The sequence below is a fragment of the Neodiprion pinetum genome, chromosome 5 (genome assembly GCF_021155775.2).
Source record: "Neodiprion pinetum isolate iyNeoPine1 chromosome 5, iyNeoPine1.2, whole genome shotgun sequence".
Lineage (NCBI taxonomy): Eukaryota > Metazoa > Arthropoda > Insecta > Hymenoptera > Diprionidae > Neodiprion > Neodiprion pinetum.
The window spans coordinates 29,783,160-29,808,879 of NC_060236.1; the positions used below are offsets into that span (position 1 = coordinate 29,783,160).

Below are 25,720 nucleotides of genomic sequence, written 5' to 3' on the forward strand. Positions count from 1 at the left end.
TCACATTAACCACTTTTATATTGAATGTTCAATCAGGCGTGATCAACACTGTAGTGTTTCAGTTGTTATTCAGAGGCAATTGATCAAATTGTGTTGAAACGTACCGCAATCGGTAAGCTGTAGCTAAAAATTATACATAGAATAAATGATAAAAATTATTCCATCACTAGAGCGCCGAAGAAGTATTACTTATTCTGTATTTAGAATTTGAACTTTCGAAAAATCCCAACAGATAGAGTGAATACAGTGCACTCGTCTGATACTGATAAACGTTTGAAAGTGTTTCATTAAGTTGCTACAAATTTACGTAAAAATAATAATATTTATTTATAGTATTTAAATTACAAAATGAGGCTATTTGGAATGCAATTGTTAATAATAAACATACAGACGTTTTATTTTTTGAATGGTTTTTAGGTATGTAACGAATCGAATGACCAAGTATTGCTACTTTCAATTTCGGTGAATGACTATTCAATTGAAAGATTTCAGGTGCAGCAATCTCGCGATGCGCGTATTCGCGAATTGTGATTTCGCGGAGGATTTTTTTCGGCGGGATAATAGAAATAAAGGGGAAAGCGCAATTGCCGAAAATTACCCCTGTCCCTACTTATTGGACAAAAATGTTTATTTGGCATTTAAAGCGTATACGTTCATAGTTTTGCCGATAAAATAAATAGGAATGATTGACGCTGGGTTGGATAATTTTTTTCGTTATGAACGACGCGTCAGCTATCCGAGAGACGGGTGTAGCCACCGCGTTTAAATGAGAAACCCTTCGCACTATCGGCAACGAACTCATGTAGCTCTTGCTTGATCCTCGACTTCGGTATTCCGACGGTCTGCATAGGGTATCCTGGAACGTGAAATCCCGAGTTAAAGATTTTCTTTGAACCCGGTGCTACTCGTCAAAAGAGGACACATTCAGAGAAAACGTTCGGAGAAAAAAATTCGAAAACTTTGAGTCTTATGGAAATCTCTAATTGTCTATTTCACTTCCTGTCACCAGTAATCTCGAATGATTCTAACGATAACAATGGCGAAGAATATCGAGGAATAAAACGGAATGTGCATCAGCATTTTTGGCGATTTTCACTTCATCGACTGAACAATGATCGAAAACAATACGATAGGCTTGATCTTTTACTATCGTAAATTTATTTCAGGCAAAGATATTGTATATATATTTTGCATATATACATACGTATATACAAACTGTAGCCTCAGTCATAAGCTTACAGAAAAATCAAAGGATTGTGAGCTCAGCTCGTTGTTAGATTTTCTGACATAGCAATTCATCTGCGGAATAATTAGATAGTTTTGGATATTGCTGATTTAGTAATATTAAACACGCAATATTTTATGTGAGTTTACTAAACACTAATATACATATATATCTATACATACAATAAACAAATTTAAAAAAAAAAAACGTAAAGAACAATGACACCGAAAAGTCTCTAAATAAATTCTGTCTTTTTTTAAGGCAATAATGTTAAAAACGCCTCAATAACTGTTTGTATATATCTACATATCTATGTTATACGATTATATAAAAATATTATCGTTCACTCATGATCACGAAAAAAATAAACAATATTTTCCATCGAGAACAGAACAAAGAAATTCAGTAAGAATCAACTATCGTCTTGTTAAATTCGGAAAATTGTGGTTTCTATCATAACATATCCTCGCTCCTCACTTATTTTCCGAATAAACTACAGCGTTCTATTACGCGTAAAGAAGCTAGGCAACCCGGGGTAACGATGTCTCGCGTTACAAATTACGCCGTATAGATAATTCTAGATTGAAATAAATTAGTTCACAGCTCATTGTTGGATTCTTTGACAGCTGAAATAGCTTTTTTTTTTATCAAAGATTTAAGCGCGGGTGAAATCACGAGCAGTATAAGTATTTAATACGACCGTATATTTATATATTCATTTAAATCACGAAGAAAAATTCATTGAAAAGTTATCATAGGGGCATTCCAAAATCCAACGCCTATTAGGACTTGCACGTTACCCTAATTTAAGGAAACAACTTAGTGAACGTAGTCTGACGATTGTTAATATCGCCATCAGTATTCAATCAGGCAAAGATTTCTTGCTCTATACCGAGCTGTTCCAAAAATATGCTCATCGGGGTGCGTTTTAGTCCTAATTCCTCCATCTTGTTCACTAGCTTGTTCCTGATGTTTCGTAGTCTCATCGATGCGTGAATAAAAGTCACTAAAAACAAAGGAAGTGAGAATTACACTCCTGATCTAGAGACAATATTGCACAAGGCAAAGAGTTTAAAAACATATTCTACTTACCAGAGAAAGGGAGAAGAATACCGATCAGAAATACGAGGAGGGAACCAACTGTGTACGCAAGAAAACTACTTCCAATAAGAATCAAAATGATACCCAGAGCAGGATAATCTTTTTTTGTCTGGTGAATGGCTCGGCCCTCGCACGATGCATAGGCAAACAGTCCGAGAGCAACGCTCATTGATACAGCACCGACCAACATTTTCACAGGATGAATCAGCCTACAAAAAAAAGTGTATGTTACATATGCTTGGAATACAAATGTATATAAATAGTAAATGGATAAGGCTGGAACCAAATAATGAAAAACGCATCGTCAGTTATACATTCCAAATCTAGCAAAGATGAAACTCGTCGAATATCAACATTTTCGTTGTTTTCAAAGTTTAGACACAGCTATTAATAGATCATGAATAACAAATTCGTATCGATGTATGATATATGGGAAGTATAACAATAAGAACGTGATCTCACCCGACAATAAGAAAAATGATGACGGACATAAAGAAGTAGTTGGTTTGGTAGTAAAATAGATTGTTGACAACTCGGTTTCCCCATTTGTCCAGATCCTTGAAATTCGGTATTTGGAACCGGGCCGATTCCAGTAGGAAATCGTCGAGACCCCGTAGGGGAGGAATGACGAGTTCGGAGTTTCCTATACCCACAATCTTTGACCGCTCCATATTCGACGGAGGATCGAACTGCCTCGATTTAGGTAATTCTTGCTTTCAATATTTCGTTGTAATTTCAATATCTTGAAAAACTTTTATTTTTTCGCCGAACGTCGCAGCGAATATTCGTCACCGTTGACCGCAAATGAAAGGATAGGTCACTAACGTCACGTATCTGCAGTTCCTGAACTGCTGCAATCTAAATAAAACAATCACGAACAAAGAAGATACCTTAGAAAGGAAGCCACGGAGGATGAACTGCAAAATCGGGACTTGATACATATTAAGATTTTTTTATATCAAGTTTTATTCTTAGCTAAAAGATGTCGCCACCATATTTTGCTAATCTGTCGAAAGCAGCGCGAATATTTGATACTTAAACTGTAATAAAATTTACATAAGCAAATAATGAGATACATAAGGATAATTTTTGGTTTGCAAGTCCCTGGTATTAAAAGTCTTTTTCGCAATTCTGGATCGAGTTGAGGAGAACGCCCGTTTATACTTTTAAACTCCTAGATTTCCAGGATCACAGTTGCTCTAAATAAAAAATATCCGAGTAAGCGACGATAATTTTTTATATGCCAAAATAAAATATATTGAAAGTATGAAGTGCGTATGAAAGTTGGAAAAATTGTCAAGGTAATATAAGAATGTAAATATTTATTGAACGCCCATCATCCCGCCAGTAGTAATAACGTATAGGTATGAAAAATATACAAATTAAACAGTCAAATTTTCAACTTGACTCACCATTCAGCCCACAAAACACGTTATTTACATGATTATAATACATCTGTCAACTACCATCTATTGTAACGGTAATAATATGTTAATAATTTGTTTCACATAATTTTTTTGCCTTATATTACGAAAGTCATTTTGTACGAAAAAATTCGAGCAGACAAAAAGTGACGCATCACATCTGTTGAATATTCTGTACTATATCGATAAATTCTAGCAGTTGACAACAGGAATTAGTAAGAAGGAATAACAGTTTTTGACCCATGAATAATCAACCTTGGAATTATAAATGCATATCGTTTTAAAATATAAACAATTTCTATATTTTTTCACTATTGTGAAATTTCATGGCCTACCAGAGCATGCCCAGAGCAATTTTGCGTTTGCTAAAATATTGAAAATATCTAAACACTATTCATTATTACTAAATAACTAGTTGGGAAGATGAAATTGAAGTACTTGGTAGGAAAAAAATCATCTAAATTGATGTAACAATACAATTGTGATGTTAAAATTGTATTGAAAACTATAGCTTAGCTCTGTTAGCGTCGAGCAGTGTCTTCAACTTTTGTGTTAACATGATGTTTCCCTTAATCTTCAATTTACCACGCATGAAAGCCACTTGTGGATTCAATTTACCAAGTGCCTGGAAATAGTGGGAAAAAAATCGTTTAAGAATCATTGATTTGCAATACTTCTTCAAATATACTTACAATTTCAACCATATCTTTATCTTCAATGGTTAAAGTTGTATCAGACTTTCCAGATTTCGGTTCTCCTTTATAAACTTCAGCTTTCTTTAAATCAAGGGCTGAAAGAACGATTTATTTAAAACTGAACCCTGTTCTATTTTTTATTCATGACATAGAGAAGAAATTAACTCACTCCATTGTGCCTTATTTTGCCCAGAACTTGTAATATTGTATACAAATATACCATTTATTTTTTTTACTTGATCTGGATGCGCTTTGACATGATCAGCAATAGCTGCAAAAACTGCATCAGATTCTAAATTTTCTTCGGCTGAACACAATGCGGGTTGAATAGGCTGCATTTTTACAGCTTTCAGATCAATGTAAGCACCTAAGAAAGTAATAAATCAATTATTAATGACAAATCGAACCAACAGTGCTTCCATTAATTCCATGCCTAGTTTATTTTGGAAGTGTCAGCAAATCCTTTCAGTATGTTATATGATTTATAGTCACTTGTGAAGTATTATTACTATTGTAATCATCAGGGCCCGGATAAATATCTATTCAAAATTACAAAATTTGTACATATGATATAGACTTAAAAAGTAAAACATGGAAAATGATTTAAATAAAAAATATGTATTTACATATTAATCCAATCCCCAGCAATCATCAGTGTTATCATAGCATTTCGCACATTTTTAACAATAGCATGAATTGACTACAAGCCTAGAGAACTTTACACCTATTGTGAGCCAGCAAAGCTTCATTGAAGCACTGACGTAAATCAACGAAATAGGGAGGGCAGCAAATTACCATCCTTGCGTTTTCGTTTATAGGATTACGAAGAAGCGACATATGATATTATATTTCGCGATAAGGCAATTTTTACGCTCACAGGGCGTAACAGCGCGGAAAAAGCGTAGAAACGACAAGAAATTTATTAAACGAATAGATAGAAGAATGTTTCTTTACCTACCAAGTCACGAACACGTCTCGGCTGCAGCAATGACTGGAATTGTATATAAATTGACGAAATATCAATAAAACGATCGTAAACCGATGATATCTCGTGTTGTTTTTTTGTGCTTTCCGAATTTACGTGAGAAAGTTTAGCTCGAAAATATCGATGTTATAGCTACAACGAGGCGATTCCGACTAGTTTCTAATCTTGCTAAAGATGGCGGCCGACTGTCGTGCCGTGGCCTTGGTGTAGAATATCATAAGCACTTTTCTTTTTATAAATGGGAGGAGTTAGGTAATTATTTGGTATCGTGAAAGATTGAGAACGCAAGGAATAACCCTGGAGTTACGAAGATCAAAATCTTCGTCATTTTGCTATACACGTGTAAAGAAAACAATTGGAAAAAAAAAAACGTGTTTAATGAGAATTGCGTATTGTTGTAAAACTGGGAGAATTGGACGCAATTTTATAGTCATTAAAACTGCGTCAACTTTAACAACATTTGAATTACCTGTAATAACTTTCTTGTTGTTTTCCAAAACCGTTGTTTCGAAATGTATTCGATTACCATTCCTCCACATGTCAGTGCGCAATGTTTGACCAGGAATGACTGGGTTAGAAAATCGAACCTACAAGTGAAAACAGTTAATAAATAAATGAATACATAATATGTACCTATGACCTCAGGCATCTATTTTCGTCTTCAACATCATTAGACTTTCCAATTATACTGTACAAAACTTTACCGGCTTTAATTGCTAGCCAATTTTGAAGAAAGTTTTGTAATACCTTAATTGCTTTGAAGAAATCTGGACTTTCGTGAGCATAGGTATCGAGAACATGACGTGTGGAGAATCCAAGAGAGCACAAACCGTGTAGAATTGGTTTTTCATACCCGCCAAGAGAAGAAACCGACGAATCTATGTGGAGAGGATTAAAGTCCCCACTCAAACGATACACAGCCGCCTGTTGAAAAAAATAATCAGTACTCGACAAAACTAGCAATAATCCTCCTAATTCTAGCAACAGAACAGTAGTTAGAACCTAACATGGAAGGCTATAGCAACTGAGTGAAATAGAAAAATTGGATTACTTGATCAATAGAAGTTTTTTGGATTTTTGAAATATCTGGTTTCCTGCTGGGGGCAGGTTCGGTCGGAATGATACCGGGACAACTTCTCTTTCCTCCGAAACCACCTGCACCAATGGCAAATGCAGAGAGTTGCGCAGTGGCCAATTTTTCACCAGTTGCAGCATCTATGGTATCACCTGTGAAAATTTTTTAATATTCAACATTTATTACTAGCACGACGACTTAGAAATCTCACAAATCACCTAACGAACTTTCTCAAAAGGTGCGAAGCATAAATTGTGAAACATGATCGTTTTTCTCTCAATACAGACCTTGCATTATTATAACAGCTCCTGATCCTTTATCGAGAACATCAATAATCTTGAAGCGTGTTTCAACACTCGCTTCTGACGGTATGGGTTTTAGAATTTCGAGATATTGTTCCCCATGCAGTGTCTAAAATAAGGTAAAAATAAATGAACGTTCACACCATATTTCTCTGATATGCTTGTGAATGGAATGTTTGATCCAAACTACATACCCTGGAAGGATCTACTTGTATTCCATATGGTACATCGTCAAGTATCGATGAAGAAATGAGCGCATTGGGTCCAAAGAGAACAAAGTAAGTCGGCAGAACAGCAAATTTACTGTGATTCTCGTACAAATAAAGCATATCTGATGAGTATTCGGTTGTAGCTCCGACTGTAAGTTGAAATAGATTGTTACAAGAGTCTTTTTAATTGCATTCTTTATCGTAGAGATTTTATATCATACAGAAAAAAAATAATTACTCAATTTACTTCGTACCTCCAATAGCATAAAGAATGGTGTTTCGAAAATCGTAGGTGTGTTTCAGAACTGCATCCTATATGAAAAAATTTTTCATCGGTCTTAACATTGGTACAAATTTTATGGTTTAGCTATTTTGAGAAAAATTTTTCTCAACATTTTGATTTCAATACGATAGCTAAAATTTTTCACTGAAAACAGAAATGCATGATTATATTAAATTTCCAAACTGAAAATACTTGCAGATTTCTGTTGGGACGAATTTTCTTGCAACTCCTTCAATACCTCAAATACTTCCATTGAGGCTTCCTTTGTTGAAAATGAAATATTAGATTAATATAATAATTACTAGAGCAAATATAACCATGCTCATTTATTGATACTAATTACTTGTATAGATTCACAGCGTTTCGCTTTAGTCATGTCAGTAACAGCTGCCCAATTGTCTCTGGCATCTTCTGGAGTAACGGCGTCAGACATCTTTTTTCTCAAATTGCAACCAGCCGAGCGAATTAAATGACCTGAAGAAGTTGATTGTCGCAATTTTAGTAATAAAATTGAATGTGTAAACGAATGACGATAGCCAGAATATATTATCTGAAGTTTCTGTCTCACTTAGATATTATAACTGTCTATTACGTATAAAATGTAAGTCATACAATCCAATTTTTATCCATCAAAAAAACTGTAACATACACTTTCCAGCCCAGCCAACAGCTGCTTCGATAATAGATCCATTTTCGGAACAATTCTCATGACAAAGCCATGCAACAACAGGTGCAATCAGCTCAGGTTTCAATTCCTTAAAAAAATCTGGAATAAAGGTCAATTGAGAAACGAAAATTGGAATAACTGGTACAATTTAGATAAATGAACAAAGAATACTGTGATTATCAACCGAATACATAAGTCGAAAAATTTCAAACCTGGTGGAAGAATATCTTCCGTGAGCCGAGAAGCGGCTGTTGGCACAATTACATTGGTGTAGATGTTAGAACTGTTCCCTTCGATAGCCAAAGTATTGGCAAATCCTACCAGCCCCATTTTGGCAGCACTGTAATTAGCTTGACCAAAATTTCCGTAAAGTCCACTATTGCTGGACGTAACGATAACACGGCCATATTTTTGTTTTTTAAAATACGGCCAAGCAGCTTGAGTCGTTTTGAATGCTCCTTTGACATGAACGTTGTGGATTAGGTCTGAAAGATTGTTTCATGAAGTTTCAGTCAAGTTTTACCTCTTCACGTACTGAATTGTTAATTTAATACACACCCCAATCTTGGTCGGATATTTTAGCAAACGATTTATCACGCAAAATACCAGCATTGTTCACAACAATGTCAATACGCCCAAAAGTTTTAATTGCTGTATCCACAATTTTATGACCTTCAACGACAGAGTCGTAATTGGCAACAGCTTTTCCACCTGAAAATCCGGTTTGATTAATTGTTTGTACTTTTACTCCATCATCTTATTAGCAGAAAAAAAACAAGCGAATGGTGAAGCAGAGTTGAGACTGTCCTAGCTCAACACTTTAATATTAACAAATGCTTACAACAATACCAGCACTAAATGAATATAAATTCGAACCATTTTGTCGGATTTCTTTGACAACAGAATCTGCGACACTACTGCTACTTCCATCTCCATGTCGTCCACCTCCTAGATCATTAACGACAATACTGGCACCTCTTGATCCAAATAAAAGAGCGTAAGCCCTTCCCAGACCTGAACGAATTTATTATAATTGAACAAGGCGACAAATATTTAAAAAATAAGAGAAAAGCTAACAATGTCACAAACGAGACTGAATTGAAAAAAGGCGAAATGAATAAAAATTGAACAACTACCGCTTAAGAGAATTTAACGGTACGACGATTTTTGTTGTGTAAATAAATATTTTGTCTCTAACCTAGAATGCACTTTATACAATTTACCTGCACCGGCACCGGTGACTATAACTACACGACCGTCAAAACGGAGTTCTTCAGGCATCGTGAGACGTCAAAATCAACTTGACGATGCGAGGATCAGTGGAACAACACCTCTGATGACTCGGCGAACCCGGCGGAGCTTGAATGCATTTGACGGACGGTCAAAGTTCGTTCTGATCAACCATAGATGTAGTATAAAGCTCACAGATGAGCTCCGAATATACTCAGAATGAACTCATGGGAAACATCATATGTAAATCCTTAGCTAGAAATCCTAGAAACCGGCGGAGTAAGCCATGTTTAATCACAAATTAGCGCGGTAAATTCAACGTTCGCAACGCGGAAGCGGACAATCATCCATTCAAGATAAATTTGATTCTCTCAAAACTAAACTTGGTGAGCTGTGGCTGACATGCAAAAGTTTTCCAGAACAATTTCCTTTGACTGTAAATTAGTAAATCGTTAATAGTTGACCAAATGTCGGGAATGGTAAGGAATGGAATAATCATAAACCAATTAACGCATGTCATAAATATGATTTTGATTTGCAGTAGTTGAGGGACTAAGTAGATACATAAAGCCACTGAAAATTCGTGTTTTAATTTATATTCATATCAAAAAGTGACGGATAGATGCTGCATCATCTCGTGATTCGTTGAATTGGTTGCGTTTTACAAAAATTCGAAACTTATAGGTTTGATTCGAAATTCATTACGTGAAATTTTAAAGGTAAAAATGCTAGGCTAAATCTTTTATATTTTATACAGAATTAATGAAAAATCCTTAATATGGGTAATTTATTCTTCTAATTCTGAATGAGCTGTATTTTGTAGCTTGGTACTTGGAAAGAGAGTTATGTTATATGTTGCCGGATGATCACTTCCTCCATAAGACAAATTGAATTAGTACGATTTTCCGTTCAATACCTTTTGTGGTACCTAAAAGAACTTGCTTTGGTACTTAGGTCAGTGATTTTTTTCGTTTACAATTCTCCACACCATTAAAGACAAGAAGACACCATAGTTCTCAAAGTATAAAGTTTTGTGAAATATCAAGGTAAATTTCAAAGAACTCCAGATTCGACGAGTTACCAAACGCATTGGTTGAAGATCGAAATGAAGCTTTCAGCTCCGATTATACGTGCAGTGAATTCATATTTGCATGCACACACCTCTAGTGGTACACGCGCAAGGCCAAATACGCGGTCATTCAAGTCCCCATAGCGACAGAAGTCCAAACATTCGTACATAGAGTAGTGTAATCCGATGTGTTCAATGTAGAATGTTTTGTTCACGAAATGATCTCTCAGGAACCAGAAGCGAAGAAGATAAAACGACTTGAAATTAAAAAAAAATCTCTCGGTGTATAAACATGACTGCCCTTAGGTATGTGTATTCGAACGAAGTCAGTAGTGTTGCTCGTTGTGTAATATGATTTTCATGAAAAGAACTATTTAACCGTGTATTTCGCAACACTTTCGTAGCGTCAAATTTTTGTCACTAATAATATACTATCCTGCATTTAATCATAGGATCGAAACAATAAACTACGTTTTTGACAAGTTCAACGATTGATTATCTCGTTTCCAAACAAATTGAAAGAAAAAAAATATTCTTTTCGAAACTTGAAAGTATTAATTTCAGCGACGATCGACCAGCTGCAACTGGTTTGGGGGGAAGTCGATGGCTGGAAGCTGTATGGGAGCCTGAAGCTCGTCTATACGTTTTATCAGGAGGTCTCGAAATACTCGATGTCTGCGGAGAAGGAGACCCAAGATTAGTTTGCGCGGATTTGGGAACAGCAACTACTAACTCGGCCAAGGCAGGCAGATGTATTTTTTCAGTTAAATAATTTTCCATCGACTGAGTTCGACTTATTAATATTTCATTACGGTCTATGTAGATCCGAGTTTACAAGGGTGGCGATCTGATAAGTCAACACAATCTTGGAGACTCTCCATCTGGTCTCGTCGGATTTTACTCTGAGAATGGAGAACACGGATCTGGTGCATTGGCCGTTGCTGCTGGCTCGAGCGTTTACGTTTATAAAAACATGAGGCCCTATTTCAAATACTGTTTACCTCCGATGGAGGCTCATGCAGAGGAAAGAGAAGTACGTAAATGAACATTTGGGGACGTAATTAGGACTCGATCATTCGGCTTCATCACCGCTTAGAAGTCACTTTTTCGTTTACAGATTTGGCACAGGGCTGGATTAGAAGATGATCCGAACATACTGGTACTGACAGAGGACTTGGAAACGTTATTAAAAGAGCATGGCGCGTCTGTATTATCACCAAGAACTTTGAAACTTCTAGGAATGGAATCTAATCTCAGACCAAGTTTTGTCGAACAGTATCGTAGAGTTCCTTTGACAAGACCTGGTGTCGCTACAACTATTGCAACAATCCGTAAAGACTCTTGGAACAACGTAGCCAGTAGTTATCTTCTGATCGGTACAGAATCTGGTCAAATTTTAGTTCTAGACACGAGGTAAGCGGTTGCTCAATAAACTGAATATAAAACAAAACGTAAATCCATATTTTCAAAATATACATTAAAAAAAAATTCAACTCTCAAAAATTAAACACAGTTTAACACCTGCATGCATTACATATCGCAGAGCATTTACAGTTATTGATAGACTCCAGTTGGGATGGTCCCCAGTTGCGTTAGTAGGCACGGGACTTTGGGCCAAGGAGAGTCGAGTCGTTGCCGTAGGAAGAGACGGAAAGTTGGGAGCAGTCAAAAGAGGCTCTGCCTCAAAACTGTGGTCCAAATTACCAGCGCCGGCAGTTTCGTTGTCAATTTTGCCAGGAGAAGGTGCCGCCGTGGCTGTGATGGATGGAAGCCTCTGGGGTTTTTCGAAAAAGGTAGAAGAGCAAGATAAAACTTCAATTTTCATTTGACGAAATGTCTGGTATTTTTCTTCGCAAGGGTGCTCGATTGTGGAAAATCCAACTGCCAAATATTCCTTTGGACTTGGTAGGGCTCCCGGTGCCGCAACGAGGACTTTCGCTGCTTGCTGTGAGCGTGGCTAGATTCGGAGTTAGGATTTATGACGGGAAACACCACGTCGACACCATAAATACAATGGAAGCCGTATCCGCTATGAAGGTGATTTTATACATATATCCGTTAACGGGTGGTTTATGTTCGATATTAAAAGTTTTGAACTCGTTTTCCCAGCTGTAACCAATGATAACTTTATCACTTTATCACTTCATAGTACGGTAGAATGGGACAAGAAGAACGTGCAATGACTATGGTAACAGTTGGCGGTGGTTTGAACGTCCGCATACTAAAAAGGACCGCGGATTTCAGCACATATGTTGCACCGGAAATGCTGCCGAACTTTGGCAGCCGTTTCACGATACCAAAAAAGACGAGATTATTTGTCGAACAAACGATCAGAGAGAGATCAGAGGCTGTTAAGATTCATGATACGTTTCACCGAGGGTTAGCAAGACTCAGATTACACACGGCTAAAAAAGCTGTCGACGAACTTACTACGAATCAAGATTCTGGACCTAGTCCAGTCATCATCGATGCCAGTGTTCTCGGGTTGGGACCAGACTACATGATCAAAATTTGCGTTACTAACGTTTCTGATGCTCTGTCCGATACGGGGTTGTTCATTGTTTGCCGTGGCGAAAATGCCGATGTGAAACCAAGGGTTCTTAATCTACCGCTACTTCCAAGTACGGTTCCTATACCCGTGATAGTCAAAGCGAGTCCACGAAGCATGATATCTGGAAAAGTGAAGATACTTTGCTGCAAAAAGGGTAGAGTAAAACCTGTAGCATTAACGAGCATTATACTGCCGGCAGTTGAAGAAGAAATTCAGGCTTAAATTTATTATTTTCCTGACTGTTTTATTATACTTACGTGCAAAGTTATGATAAATATGTTCAATGAATTCCGTTCACGTCAGTTTTTCGGAAGATAAGAGAAATTAAAGAGATTGACGATAATTATTTGGAAGTAATAACACATACAGTGTGTATTTATGTACATATAAAATTATTCATTATTCCGATTATCAGTTATTGAATCATGTATATAAATAAAACGATATACATTCGAAATTAGACGACAGATCTCCATTTGATAATACCTGAGTTTATTCTTTTCCATTTTGATCTATTATAAACTTTGTTAAATGCTGTTGGTAAAAAATCTACATCAATTTTGCAAAGGACAGAATTAATTCTAAGCGTTCGAAATTTTAAATTCGAAAACGATCGTCCTGCGCGTTACTATATTTGCATATCTATCTACACGTGCGTGAGTCTCGCGCACGCGCAGATTTTGGGTTGCGCAGTCGTTCGTTTGCTTATCCATTCACAAACACACTTTAACAAAGAATGTTGACATTTGTAGTCATCCATTCGTGGGAAGGGCAGAAGCGAAAAGCGCATACAGTGCAGCCAAATAGTAGGGGAAAAATGCCAGATCCGGCACAGTAAAAATCGAACAGATCAAAACAGATCTTCTATGTCTAAGACGAGTTATGCGATCCAAATATATTTTAACAAGTCGAAATGTATTTATTTGCTTACAAATCATTTACGTTCTGGCACATTTCTTCGTCCGCGGTAAGTACGTATATAGGTATATGTATATAACATTAGGGTAAATAAATTTTGGATCGTATTCGATTTTAATACACCATACATGCGTGTGTGTGTGTGTGTATACATTATGACTACTTGCAGTGAGCCAATTTTATTATTTCAATATTTTCACCACAATCAATTCACTCGCCTGATCATATCATCTCAAACAACACTCTAATATATATGTTATTTTTTCATCATTTATTTGATTTACCAATGAAATCAATTTCACGCTGGATTTTTCTTTTATTCTATAAGTAATTGTACACGTAAATGCATCAATTATTGTCAATGAAGTAGCCAATTACTTTCTAATACTGATGATACGTTTGTTTCATAGCGACATTATCATCATTATTAATACTTGCATCATTCCTTAGATATTCGATGCATGTTACCTGAGGCCAGTCAGGAAGGAACTTTACATCCGTTTAAAAGCTATGGGGACGTAACGACGTTCCATTACACAGTACCGAAAGAAGTTTTTAGAGCCACCTGGCAATTTGCAGCCTTTACGGATAATTTACATTGTCCGTCTCGAAAGGTGCACCTGTAAGTATCCAGGAGAGAAATATTAAATTCCCTTAATGCGAATAAAACATTCGCTTAGTATAACTGTATAAATCATGGTTTTGCACGGTTTTCAGGCACCTGAAATCTGGCAGTTACCCCGTAATGTCGGTGGATAATGCTTCGTTTCCTGCTAACATGCATTTGTACCGTAACGACACTATATCGGTATCAATGATGACTACTTTCGAGCCAAAAGTAACGGCTACTATACCAGTTTACGGACCGGAACCTGGAGATTGGTTTGTGACTGGATACCTTTCCCATTGGGATAAGAAAGTTCAGCAGCAAGTAAATGCAGTTGCATTATTCACCATTATCTGTTCAACTCTGTCTTGCCGTCTCGTTTTACTCGTCATCGAAGTCAAATATTACAATAAATATATATCGCGTAATGTATATATATCAATATGTATCACGTTTTAGGGTCTGGGACATAAATGCCGTTACACTTTGGGCTCCGTCGCTATATGGACACAGATCAGCGGCATTCAAGACATACCGATCGGCACACAAAAATTTCTGCACACCAACGAGCCAATGTCATATTACAAGCAAGTATTAGGCAAAAAAAAAAGACTAAAGAGAAAGTCATGTTCCTTTTCGTCGGTTAAAACTAAGCCAACACTTTGTTATCAATGGTTTTTAACAGTTCTTTTGACTGTTTTTCTATCTATGCGTATTCAAATAGTTTGGTAGGTGTGAAGTTTTGCTGAAATGACACTCCACAATTTTCACATAACTTTAGAGAGGCAAATTGAATAACACCCTAGTCTTATTCTTACATATTATTATCATACAGAATCTACATACCATCGAGTACGTGGCATTTTCGCGTTCATATATGGGGCTGTAATTTTACTCTGCGAGCTTATCACGACTCCAATACACCCTGCATAAAAGGCCTGGCACTCAAGGGACGGACGATACCAATTTACAACGAGTCGCACCCCAGCTCAATCGGCAATTTAACAATCAGTGATTCCTACACGTTTACTGTTCTCTCGCCGTACCAAGAAAGTTACTATTATTTGTTAGTCATTTCGGGCAGTGTTATAGATTTCAATGTCATGGTGAGCATTTCGGGTAAGTCGAAAAGCAAGTGATGTTGTTATTTCAGGAGCTGATCTTATTACAATAATCCTTTGTAACTGTAAATCTTTCACCAGAATGTCCTATACGAATGCTGGACAAATCGTTTATGAAGCAGTATCTGGATGCGCCATCGTTTTCCGAGGCATTGAATCAGCTCCGAGTAAAAAATAAAGAGGACCGATTGAAATCGTCGAAAAAACAGCCTCTGCTTCACCAGATTTTTTATAACAATTCAACACTTAATTACGATAGCATGAGACCATCCAAGGACCAGTTCGTTTTACCGGACGATGATAATGCCAGAGACGATCCTTGCATACCAAGGTTTCAACTAGCCAGAATAAAACATTCTCAGCCATTCTCAAGCGTTTATTTACTCCAGGTACCTACTATAAAAATTTTATTTATAAATGTTTTCGTCTCCCTTGTACAATGAATTTTTAAAAATTCATTTCATTTGAATCAATTCAGAACAAGATTTGAACTGTGAAAACAGGTTGCAATAGGCCAAGTTTGTTTTCAGGGTAGAGAATGGTTAACGTCGTGGGTAATGCTTACGGATTATTACCCAGTCGTTACGCAGTTTGATATTATGCCATTTATTGACATCGGAGGTACTCTCAGCATCGAGATTCGTCTGGAGATGAACAAGGTAAGAATTACCAACGAAATATTTTGATCGTTACTGTTCATGTCAACGAAATGTATCAATCGAAGAAAATCGCGTTTACTCCTTACGATTCATTTTCGCAGCAAATATCCGATCAGCTCGTCCTTGTTGAAGTTTGCATTCGCAAGGGTCGAGTACCCGATCGTATCGATGGAGAAATAGTGTGCCGGAACCAAAATATGTTCATGAACTTGTCATCTTATGGAAAAAAAGTATCCGCTTTATTAATTCCCTATCCAGAATCAGATGTTTGGCATGTAGCAATGCAAGCTAAATGTTATACCGAGGGGTAATTATATTATTATGATCATCACCATCATTATTATTATCGCCATCATAATTTCTAAAGTAATGATAAAACTATGCAAGTATTGATCAGTTGAAATATACGTGTTAAAAATTTGTTTATCTAATTTAGAAGGAAAGCTCCATGCACAATGGAGGAAATACTTGTATCCGTAGACATAAAAACACGGCAATGCGTCTTCCCTGGAGTTCATTCATGCGGTAATCACGGAATTTGCCAAGAGACAAAGAGAGGACTGCTGTATTATACTTCCTGCAACTGTTTCGGAGGTAATTGCATCACATTAGCGATGTACTCGAATCATTCAGTTACGTTCTTTTTCATCGGTATACCTCGTAAGTTTGCACAAGCAACTCTATGGCCTCCATAATCTGTTTATTGGTTCGTTCTTTTTGCCCTAGGTTACAAAGGCTGGGGTTGTACAGACTCGACGCACGCAGATCCAAAGGCATTCATAGTGCTTACAACTCTCCTGCTTACATTAAGTAACGGATTTTTTATACCGGCCATTTATTTGGCCATCAAACGAGGCCTCTATACAGAAGCACTGGTCTACTTAGCCACCATGATATTCTCCTCGCTTTATCATGCATGCGATCAGCAATTCATGACCTACTGCGCGGTTAAATATGAGGTGAAGATTTTTCTCCTCATTGAATACTTCTGATAAATATATTGCAAAAGTTACTTGCCAACTGGACGCTCAATGTTAGAAGAAAAAACTTGCAACAATTTTTTATGCCATTTGAAAAATATGTTTTTTTTTTATCATTGCCTCAGGTTTTGCAGTACAGTGACTTCTTCTCAAGCATTCTGGCATTCTGGGTGACTCTCGTCTCGATGGCAAAATTACCTACAAAATATGTGTCGTTTTTTCACATGATCGGTGTACTTGTTATCGCATTTTGCGTCGAGATGGATAGAACAGGATTAACCAGCATTTTAGTACCCTTAGCAATGGGTGCGACAATTCCAGTGAGTATAACTGCATTAAAACTTACCGTAAAACTCTCATTTATAGATGAATAATTGTGTACAATACAATATGAACTTGTCTAACGACTAATCTTGCAGTCAACTTATTGTACTAGTTCTTCTAATTAAAACCTATCTTATAAAACATATGTCTACAAGTTTTCGTGCTTTTTTTTTTTTTTTATAAAGATTGCAGCTTTTGCCTGTCGATGCTACAAGTATAAACAGCGACAGCGTCCTAAAGAGGTTGTAAAACTGATAATCGGTTTGTCACTAGCTACGATCGGGTTACTCCTGTTTGCTCTAGTTGAAACGGAATCCAATTACCAAGTAAGTTGAAAAATAAAAACTACAAAATAGATAACCATTGAATTTTGCAGAAGTTTACTGGCTGTATATTGTTCGAAAGATTTTAAAAATCATAAAAATTTTCTCCTAATTCAATTTTCCCATTTTTACAGTATGTGCACAGCGTGTGGCACGCTGTTATAGCCCTATCGCTGTTATTCTTATTGCCAAACAGTGCGGAACCAGAACCACTTGAAATATCAATAAACGATACGAGCAGCTCGGACAGTGAGTTAATGGATTATAAAGACTTGGCCCAGAGTCCGGTATTCACAGTAAAAGCGGATGGTGAAAAGTTACTGACTGTCGAAAGTGACACGTCATAGAGATGTATAGGATTTAATCTGAGAGTAATTGATTATGTGCCAAAAAGATGTTCGGGTTCGTTTTACGAGCTGAATTATAATTTAAAAATACTTCGATATCGGAGATCATATTTTTAATTCAATGCTAAGGAAAAACATCTCACTTAGTTTCTATATATATATAACAAAAAAAGAAAGTTACTTAGTAATATTAGAATTTATTGAAACAATTTAATATCTAGATGTAAAAGGAATATGGTGCAACGTTAAACTTATTACTCTGTGCAAAGGTACTATTACTAGAATAGATATTTATATTACATACATACATAACTATGCTCTGTTGAATTTGTTTTAAGATTCACACGTTATTAAGGATACCGTAGCTTGTTGATTGATTCAGCGTTGTAAAAAATTTTATTTCTTTAGAACGCACAGAAACATTATCTACCTGCGACAAATTTTCATTTGTATCATTAATGAAACAGGGTCAATCGTAGAAAAAATAAAAAAATTGTACGACTACAATGATAAATAGATTGCATTGTATGCGTCGCGTATGTAACCGTACGTTTAAACAAAAGTGTATTTTCAAGAAATCCATTTAAATTTATCGTTAATAATCAAATAACTTTGGCGTAATAGGAAGCTATGGAAAGTAAATAAGATTACGATTACAGTTCCACTCGACTGATAATAAATGCATTTAACTAAGTCCGCAAGAACAAATACCATGACGCTAAGTATAGTTAGGATAATAAAAAATAATTTTCTTAAATATTGCCCAGACAAAACTCAAGCTACGATTTGTCACGCTATTCAAAAAAGGAAAGAGCAGTTATTTTTAGAAATCCAGTATTGTTTATTGTTTACTATATATATTGTTGATTCGAAACTTGAATCGCATTAGGCAAAGCAAAGCTCAAACCGATACTATGATTATTCTCTTCATTTACATATACTCTTACGTAATATCAATTGATCAAAGTCAATTTTAATTATGAGTTTTCAAGTCTGAATATTGATCTCTCTCTTTTATTCCAATTCTGCTATGCAAAATAATCTTTTTACTTGCCATACGAATATAATAAAAAATATATACACAAGTGAAACAAAGATAAGGATGGTTGTTATTTTTAATTAAAAAAGACCACGTCACAACTGTCTGTGAAAATCTTATACTGCGTACCTTTTAAGTAGAGTTTAAAATTCGTCATCTTATATTAGGATCTGATCAACCAATATATGCTTTAAAAAAAAAAATAGTTACCTCTAAATATACTTCATTTGTCAGTATTTAAAACTTCCTAGCTTGGAATGGTGCCACTTGTTTACATAATATTGTAGAAAATGAATTACCTGTCTTTTTTTAATATATGAAAATACAAATATAATCTTGAATTAACATTAAAAAAGTGTTTGACTTCACGTGCACCCTCAGTTTATTTGTCGCAATATAACTTTGAAAGTTTCCAATACATAAATTGATAAAATATTTTACGTACACTTTAAGAATCGTTATCGTCACTCGCTACGTAACTGCACAAACTCAATTCTTCCGGCGGAGTTGGCGTAGCAGCAGAGAACTTCTTTTCTGCTACAATGACTTTGCTCAGTTCTATAAACAATATTTCTCGCCAAGATTCACATTTCTCAATCAGTTTCAGTTTCGCGTCTTTCATATCCAACTCTAAAAAATTAATCAACACCTCGTTTCCATGGTTTTCGATAGAATCTGCCAATTTTGTACATCTGAAAACGTAACTTTACATTACTCCTGCAATTTTTAGTTGTAAGTAATAACGGAATCGTCAATAAACTGCATAGTCAATTTACCGCCTTATATCTTTTTCAAGTATTTCTCTGCTTGGCTCATTTGCCGCGTAATACTGAACAATTTGCGCGACGTCGATCACTGATACTTCCTTAAAACATTCTGTAGAATTTATGTACATCATTAGTGATGTTTTTAAATCTTTAAGTTCTGCAAATTAAAAAATCTCATAACACGATAATAATAACGTGACAAAAATGATGTCTTCTGTTTTTAAAAACAACCGTATGAAATTCACCTGAATTGATTTCTTCCTGTAAATTTATACAAGAATCATCCCGTTCGATCGATTTCCACAATTTTGTAGCATCATTGCGAACATCGAGGTTTAACTTTTTCGAGAGCAATTCTAATGGTTTTATAACGTTTACTAAAGAATTGAATGTATTATTGAATGTTTCTTCTATCTTGTCAATGTCTTCGGGAATAACTAACTGCGAAACGATAAAAGTTAGCTGAACTATTCCTGCTTTCTTATTTTTCCAATGTTACAATAACATACAGACAATGAATTTACCTCGTCACCGATATAATCAACTTTGACTCGGAACAAAGCTTTGCCGATATTGATTCCATCCCCTCTAATTAATCTCAAGGTAGATCGTAATGAATTTATCACAGCTAAACAAAGCGATTCTTTCAATTTCAAATCTTTAGCTTCAATAAACTTGTTCCAATGCTGTATTACCTGAACAAATATTGTGTATCTCAGAATATTATCGTTACATTTTTACGATTTTCCGTATCGTTCGTACACAGATAACGATAATTGAGAAAACGTTAAAATTAATTTACCTCCTCAAAATCTATTTCAAAACCTTCTCTCATTCCTGTTAATAATCGCAGAATATTATTACAAGATTTTGTAACTTTGCACATTCCCTCTGCCCTGGTTAAAAAAAACGATGTCGTAAAGTATTTATAATACTTTTAAGGAGGTTTGTAACAAATGAAGTAAGGTCTGACTGTACACACTTCTGAGTTTCCAAAGCAGTGGAAAAATCGTTCACTTGATAAGTAACATTGTCAGAAGCTTGGAGAAATTTTACGTGAGCGACTTCTTCAAAGTAACAATCGATTCGTAAATTAGCCTTTTCGTATAATCCAAAAAACTCTTCAAGCTGAAATTAGTAATTAATTCGTCAGTTTTTGTTAATTATCAGTATCAGTATGCTCTTATTGATACGGTCCATACGTTCAATATTTCCACAGTAGAATCTGCATAGAATTTCTCAACATCTGGGGAATTCCATGTAATTTTATCAAAACCAGATATTATACAATTGTCCAGATTTTTCAAAAGCTCACTGAACAACAAACGTTCGTCGTTATTTGAAATGCGTTCAAAAGTTCTGTTGTAACTTCTGCACAATAACACCGCTCCTTCGTATCGTAATTTTATGGTCACCAACTTAGTCAATAACTTTTTTAACGACGGTTTAACTTCAAAATTCAACGAAATCCATCTAAAAAATATTTTAAGCAACTGTAACAAACATGATATTATACTACACAATGTTTGTTCTGGATTCTGATGCAGAAAGAAAATCCTTTAGTTCATTACTTCCTGTTCAAATATTTACACTTTCGATTCTTCCAACGTGTCCAAAAGGTGGTAATCCATATTCACTTCAATCGGTCCAAATTTTGATTTAATTCGACGTAAAAGCGGCTCCCCAAAAATACTAGTCAGACTTTTTTCATCGCTAATCATTTTTTCCCACTCGTCAAACAACAGCTTTTCCTCATTCGCAATGGCTGACACTAACTTTTTATAATTTCTCAATACAGGTCTGCAATAATTGATTACATGAATAAATCCTAGAAATCTACTAGTCTACGAATCTGTGGATAACTGAATAAAAATGGATTACATTTGAGCGTCACAGTCTCCAAGCCAATCGGAAGCATCGATCAAAGTAGTTTGATGCGACATAAGTCTAGTTTGTCGTATTCGCAACATAGACGCTCGTCCTGAATAATATGGAGTCAGAGGATGGTACTCTTGGCTATGGTCTACAATATCTTGCTTACACTGTTGTATTTCCTTATCAAAAATCGTCCAAATCTGTGAATATCGATGCAAATTCATTAGCGACGTTGAACTTTCTAAACAAAAATCCTATGATACATACATTCTACAAATGGATTTTCAGTAGAGACGATGTGTATAACATAAACTCACATCCACCAACTTCAGATGCAGAAGTTCATTGACACATTCACGCTGATTGTACCGTTGTAAGATATAAAGTGCTTCGATACTTTCTTTGATGCAATTTGTATCGTCAAAGATACTGTTAATAAGATTCTTAACCATAACTTCAAGCTCGATTATTTCATGTCGAAACAAAGTTATGTGTTCTATCCAAGTGGCTTCGGCGACATCGAGTATCTTGTGTTGGACATTTTCGATAGCACGCAAATTTTCATAAAAAATGTTTTCCATCTTTTTACAATCACTTTCATACCGTGCTCCGTTTGATCCGCCAAAACTGACGGATTTAGGGGATCTGTAATGGTTTGAATTCGAATTGATTTGACTGATCCTTTGCTTAGCATGCGAATAGCGTTGCTTTTTACCTTCCGAACACAACAATTGTATCACAAATTTCAATAACGTCTTGGCACCGTGTAATGAACGCATCCACACAATTGAACACATTTTCCCTGTCGACTTCCCACCTGATTTTATCACTGCTGACATTAAAAATGATTTCGACGTGCTAGAAACAAAGGATAAATTATTTCCCATTCATTTTTTACGCTCGCGCATATTTTGTGCTCTGTTTGTTACTGAATTAGCATAATAAGTCTCACCTCGCCATAAATATTCTTATATTTTTCGCAACAACTGATGCATACTTCAACTTTTTTTTTGCTTTCTATCGTTTCGCCTTGAAATATCGTCTTCAAATCAATCGATTCTCTACACGCTCCGACAATTTGAGTACTCAAAGCTTGACAAAGAGTTTCTATCTTTTCCCTGTCGTAAAATTATCAGTCAAAAAATCAACTATCAACGATTGAGGAACACAATTTTTCTTCAACGACACCTACTTTGTATTGAAAAATGGCGATTCAAGCCAAATGTATCCGATCAAATGCAAGATCTCGGTAATTTGTTCATCCTGTATTTCAGGAATTGCTAACGACTTACAGGGATCAGATAATAGATTAAGATAATTGATGTTGGAAACAGCTTCGTCAATTGAGCTCTGTACACTTTTATTCAGATCATAGAATTGTCTGATACTTGTAAATTTAACGTTCTCTAATTTTCTAACAATGGAAATAATGGCGTCATGTTGCAGCTGAGATTGAAGCCCGCGTAAATTATCATCTGTATTAAAGAAATATTTATCAATGAAACAGTAGACACCATATAAATTGTGTATGTATAACGTATAATGTTTCATAAGCGACTTTCCCTCAATAGCCAAAAAAAAGTCATTTTAAGTCTCAATAAATTCACTTTTATAAATTATTAACTTGCATCTGTAATTCCAGAAAGTTAATTCATCTGTAACTCGTGCCAACTTGCTGGCAGGGTTTTGATCAGCGATTGCTTCCCTAATTTGTCGAATCCAGAAATTGGCTACAGTTTCTAATCTGCCCAGTAATTCCCCCTCTTCTTTGGCTTCATCAAACTTTCCAGTATCCTCCCACGCTCTTTCATTCGATTCATCATCGGCAGCAACCAGCACAAAATGATCTTCGTCCTCAACTTTTCGAATTGCTTTAAGATCCATTCCTTCTTTTGGAACATACAAAATAGTGAGTCCCATCAATTTATATGTTGTATCGGTTAATTTTGTCAGCAGATCGTGAGTATTGGTGAAAATATTGTTCCTCTGGACTGCAGTACGTGGAAATAATGTATGGAAAAAATTCGACTCGTTTCAAAGGCCTGAATCCTAAAGAAAAGTATGAAATAATCAAGGATACCGGATGGCCAGTCTTTGCTGTTGAATATACCAAGTGCGTAAGCATTTTCCAGAATTTTCAGCACACAATTTTCAATGCTTCCACTAATACTGCCAAATTTAATGGTGGAGTGAAAATTTTCAGGTGTATAAATCTGCCACGGTGATCTAAGAAAGTAGGTGAGACCTTCGATGGCATTGAATGGAAAATCAAGGAGAGCTTTCAATACATCGACATCGTAGAAAATAGTCAGTATAATATTTGTTGGATCTTGAAAAAATTCCCGAATCACTTTACAGCAGTTTTCATTCCAATCCGAGGCATCTAATGCAGGTAGAACAGTGAAGTCTTTCGTATATTGTTCCTAAAATTTTTGAAGAAATGTAAGTTCGTGAGCCTCCGACACTCGTCATTGTGTCAATACAACCACTCACAAGCTGTTGTAGCTCTTGGTCTGTAAATACTGGCTTTTCTGGTTCTGGTGGTGGCTCTTCCTCCGGTTCCGGTGTTTCTATAATCCATCATTTTTTCGTAATGTATTCAATCTTTGATTTTCTTAAATAAAAAACACAATGTTTCAAGAATTTTAACTTATAATAAACGATGATGCAAAAGGCTGAGCAGGATTTTCTTCATTGAAAACCAGACCTAACTTTTTTCTACAGAAACGAATTTTCTATTCTAGGAATGATCCAGTTTTGGTCATCATACTATCGTCCTGGATTTAGGATTTATAATAAATTGGTAAACCTGGTTTTCCAAACTCTTCTTCATCAGTGTCCATATCCAGATACTCTCTGTGCGGATCAGCCGGAGGTTTTTCCATTTTCTTAATTCTTTCAGTTGCTTTCTCAATTTCATTTGGAGTATCTCGTTTCCCCAACATTGCGAGTAACCAGAACTAAAAACTATTTGCAAACTTAATCATGACACCCTAATATCAATAAATAGACTAAAAACGTCTGAAACTGACTAGTCCAGATTGTGGAAAAATTGTGTAGTTTGCCAAAAACGTGGATATTCTACCCTACCGAAAATGTTCATGTGATCGAAATCAACATGTAATTTATTACACGATTTGTCTTATACCTGTTACGTGCCAGCCGGTATCCACGGCGGCGCCCTCTCTGCGCTCTACCTGACCAGCGTGCAGTTACCATAAGAGAGCCCTACGTGCTCTTACCGATAGTCGTAGATTAATACCAACGCACTTAGTTACCATCACAACGTCCAAATTCTTATATCAACAGTCCTCACACGCTAGATTAACCGTTATTTCATCAGTCAAATTCATAACATACATGTTATATATATATTTTTTCCCATTCAACCGTAATAACCCAAAGTAATAAACCTGCAACAGTTAAGATAACCAAAAAGACAAAACACCGGAAACGAGGGAAGATAAATCACGGATAGCTCACAGAGAAAGAAACCCCTATTCCCAGAATTCAGGATAGCGCCCTTATTTTAACAAAAACAAGACCAGTCAGCGCTTCGCCGCTTGCTTCTCTTAACCAACCACCTCGCGCCAATCCGCCACCGAGATCCCACGCACGAACCAGAAACCTTACCCCCAACTTTTTCATCATCCTCAACCAATCATCCGAGACCCGCGAGAAACCGCGACTCCTTTTGAACTCCTCCTATTTTCCCTCTAAGTCAACCTTCCCAAAAAACAGAATAAGTAGAAGAACTTCAGACATCATAGAGAACAGATCAGACCTCTACCGAAATCCTAGAATAAAATCATTATAAGTCATTCAGAACCTTCGAAACTTGTTAACAGTTTGTCACTGCGATAGTGATTAACACCAATCTGTACCACGATTGTAAACCTACCATCGAGAACTAGAAGGAGACCGTTAATAAATGTGTAATTAAC

At 36.0% G+C, this 25,720-nt stretch overlaps 5 protein-coding genes and 1 long non-coding RNA gene across 13 annotated transcripts; 3 read left to right on the forward strand and 3 right to left on the reverse strand.

Annotated features, from left to right (window-relative positions):
• Positions 1-302: 302 nt before the first annotated feature.
• Positions 303-3,210, reverse strand: Jwa (PRA1 family protein Jwa). The gene is made up of 4 exons (XM_046625505.2): positions 2,789-3,210; positions 2,318-2,535; positions 2,118-2,231; positions 303-856 (listed from the first exon to the last, which is right to left on the reverse strand). The coding sequence occupies exons 1-4, from the start codon at positions 2,995-2,997 to the stop codon at positions 729-731; spliced, it is 669 nt and encodes a 222-aa protein (XP_046481461.1). The 5' UTR covers positions 2,998-3,210; the 3' UTR covers positions 303-728.
• A 423-nt stretch (positions 3,211-3,633) lies between these two features.
• On the reverse strand, positions 3,634-9,362 carry Mfe2 (peroxisomal multifunctional enzyme type 2). Of its 3 annotated transcripts, XM_046625465.2 has the most exons (16): positions 9,190-9,362; positions 8,843-8,980; positions 8,525-8,677; positions 8,179-8,451; positions 7,949-8,065; positions 7,643-7,773; positions 7,496-7,561; positions 7,271-7,328; positions 7,002-7,165; positions 6,793-6,916; positions 6,482-6,657; positions 6,178-6,354; positions 5,900-6,017; positions 4,615-4,812; positions 4,443-4,540; positions 3,634-4,375 (listed from the first exon to the last, which is right to left on the reverse strand). In XM_046625465.2, the coding sequence occupies exons 1-16, from the start codon at positions 9,245-9,247 to the stop codon at positions 4,256-4,258; spliced, it is 2,169 nt and encodes a 722-aa protein (XP_046481421.1). In that variant the 5' UTR covers positions 9,248-9,362; the 3' UTR covers positions 3,634-4,255. The 3 variants fall into 3 exon arrangements, with proteins under 3 accessions (XP_046481421.1, XP_046481423.1, XP_046481422.1); XM_046625467.2 differs by lacking the exons at positions 5,900-6,017; positions 6,178-6,354; positions 6,482-6,657; ... (8 more) ...; positions 8,843-8,980; positions 9,190-9,362 and adding an exon at positions 5,400-5,637; XM_046625466.2 differs by lacking the exons at positions 5,900-6,017; positions 6,178-6,354; positions 6,482-6,657; ... (8 more) ...; positions 8,843-8,980; positions 9,190-9,362 and adding an exon at positions 5,404-5,633.
• Positions 9,363-10,260: 898 nt separating this feature from the next.
• On the forward strand, positions 10,261-13,238 carry LOC124218729 (Bardet-Biedl syndrome 1). Of its 3 annotated transcripts, none has more exons than XM_069136452.1 (7): positions 10,261-10,571; positions 10,818-11,007; positions 11,089-11,298; positions 11,362-11,678; positions 11,809-12,058; positions 12,123-12,302; positions 12,415-13,238. In XM_069136452.1, exons 1-7 carry the CDS (start codon positions 10,558-10,560, stop codon positions 13,036-13,038), a joined length of 1,785 nt encoding a protein of 594 aa, XP_068992553.1. In that variant the 5' UTR covers positions 10,261-10,557; the 3' UTR covers positions 13,039-13,238. The 3 variants fall into 3 exon arrangements, with proteins under 3 accessions (XP_068992553.1, XP_046481426.1, XP_068992554.1); XM_046625470.2 differs by having other exon boundaries at positions 10,263-10,571; positions 10,830-11,007; XM_069136453.1 differs by having other exon boundaries at positions 10,266-10,571; positions 11,383-11,678.
• A 313-nt stretch (positions 13,239-13,551) lies between these two features.
• LOC124218727 (post-GPI attachment to proteins factor 6) lies at positions 13,552-18,203 on the forward strand. Of its 2 annotated transcripts, none has more exons than XM_046625463.2 (13): positions 13,552-13,787; positions 14,185-14,356; positions 14,452-14,665; positions 14,801-14,928; positions 15,177-15,460; positions 15,544-15,851; positions 15,993-16,121; positions 16,223-16,428; positions 16,558-16,715; positions 16,848-17,080; positions 17,227-17,421; positions 17,611-17,751; positions 17,883-18,203. In XM_046625463.2, the coding sequence occupies exons 1-13, from the start codon at positions 13,730-13,732 to the stop codon at positions 18,093-18,095; spliced, it is 2,439 nt and encodes an 812-aa protein (XP_046481419.1). In that variant the 5' UTR covers positions 13,552-13,729; the 3' UTR covers positions 18,096-18,203. The 2 variants fall into 2 exon arrangements, with proteins under 2 accessions (XP_046481419.1, XP_046481418.1); XM_046625462.2 differs by having other exon boundaries at positions 13,552-13,783.
• A 1,295-nt stretch (positions 18,204-19,498) lies between these two features.
• Positions 19,499-24,721, reverse strand: LOC124218724 (uncharacterized). 3 transcript variants are annotated; one of them, XM_046625458.1, is made up of 17 exons: positions 24,586-24,721; positions 24,270-24,346; positions 23,857-24,199; positions 23,405-23,767; positions 22,969-23,251; positions 22,729-22,894; positions 22,492-22,634; positions 22,094-22,421; positions 21,783-21,976; positions 21,492-21,701; positions 21,104-21,374; positions 20,884-21,029; positions 20,704-20,797; positions 20,426-20,596; positions 20,147-20,342; positions 19,911-20,058; positions 19,499-19,826 (listed from the first exon to the last, which is right to left on the reverse strand). In XM_046625458.1, exons 1-17 carry the CDS (start codon positions 24,719-24,721, stop codon positions 19,583-19,585), a joined length of 3,513 nt encoding a protein of 1,170 aa, XP_046481414.1. In that variant the 3' UTR covers positions 19,499-19,582. The 3 variants fall into 3 exon arrangements, 2 of the variants coding, with proteins under 2 accessions (XP_046481414.1, XP_046481415.1); XR_011177085.1 differs by lacking the exon at positions 20,147-20,342 and having other exon boundaries at positions 19,686-19,826; positions 19,911-20,010; XM_046625459.2 differs by lacking the exons at positions 24,270-24,346; positions 24,586-24,721 and having other exon boundaries at positions 23,405-23,762; positions 23,857-24,049.
• On the forward strand, positions 23,976-24,833 carry LOC124218747 (uncharacterized). Its single transcript, XR_006883162.2, has 2 exons — positions 23,976-24,083; positions 24,521-24,833. It is a non-coding gene; the product is annotated as an uncharacterized lncRNA (long non-coding RNA).
• The last annotated feature ends 887 nt before the right edge of the window (positions 24,834-25,720 follow it).

Bases quoted from the DNA above. Each gene is read 5' to 3' on its own strand.
- LOC124218729 (XM_069136452.1), top strand. The intron at 11,008-11,088 runs GCAGGCAGATGT...CGGTCTATGTAG, and splicing joins CAACTACTAACTCGGCCAAG to ATCCGAGTTTACAAGGGTGG. The intron at 12,059-12,122 runs GTAGAAGAGCAA...TTTCTTCGCAAG, and splicing joins TCTGGGGTTTTTCGAAAAAG to GGTGCTCGATTGTGGAAAAT.
- LOC124218724 (XM_046625458.1), bottom strand. From the start codon at position 24,721: ATGTTGGGGAAACGAGATACTCCAAATGAAATTGAGAAAGCAACTGAA. The intron at 22,422-22,491 runs GTAAAAAGCAAC...AAACCATTACAG, and splicing joins ACAATTGTTGTGTTCGGAAG to ATCCCCTAAATCCGTCAGTT. The intron at 21,030-21,103 runs GTATGGACCGTA...TACTAATTTCAG, and splicing joins CTACTGTGGAAATATTGAAC to CTTGAAGAGTTTTTTGGATT.
- Mfe2 (XM_046625465.2), bottom strand. From the start codon at position 9,247: ATGCCTGAAGAACTCCGTTTTGACGGTCGTGTAGTTATAGTCACCGGT. The intron at 7,166-7,270 runs GTACGAAGTAAA...TTCAACTTACAG, and splicing joins CATTCTTTATGCTATTGGAG to TCGGAGCTACAACCGAATAC. The intron at 4,376-4,442 runs GTAAGTATATTT...CACTATTTCCAG, and splicing joins ATAAAGATATGGTTGAAATT to GCACTTGGTAAATTGAATCC.
- Jwa (XM_046625505.2), bottom strand. From the start codon at position 2,997: ATGGAGCGGTCAAAGATTGTGGGTATAGGAAACTCCGAACTCGTCATT. The intron at 2,536-2,788 runs GTGAGATCACGT...TTTTTTTTGTAG, and splicing joins ATCATTTTTCTTATTGTCGG to GCTGATTCATCCTGTGAAAA. The intron at 2,232-2,317 runs GTAAGTAGAATA...CTTTGTTTTTAG, and splicing joins TATTCTTCTCCCTTTCTCTG to TGACTTTTATTCACGCATCG.
- LOC124218727 (XM_046625462.2), top strand. From the start codon at position 13,699: ATGCGATCCAAATATATTTTAACAAGTCGAAATGTATTTATTTGCTTA. The intron at 14,666-14,800 runs GTAAATGCAGTT...ATCACGTTTTAG, and splicing joins ATAAGAAAGTTCAGCAGCAA to GGTCTGGGACATAAATGCCG. The intron at 17,081-17,226 runs GTGAAGATTTTT...TCATTGCCTCAG, and splicing joins ACTGCGCGGTTAAATATGAG to GTTTTGCAGTACAGTGACTT.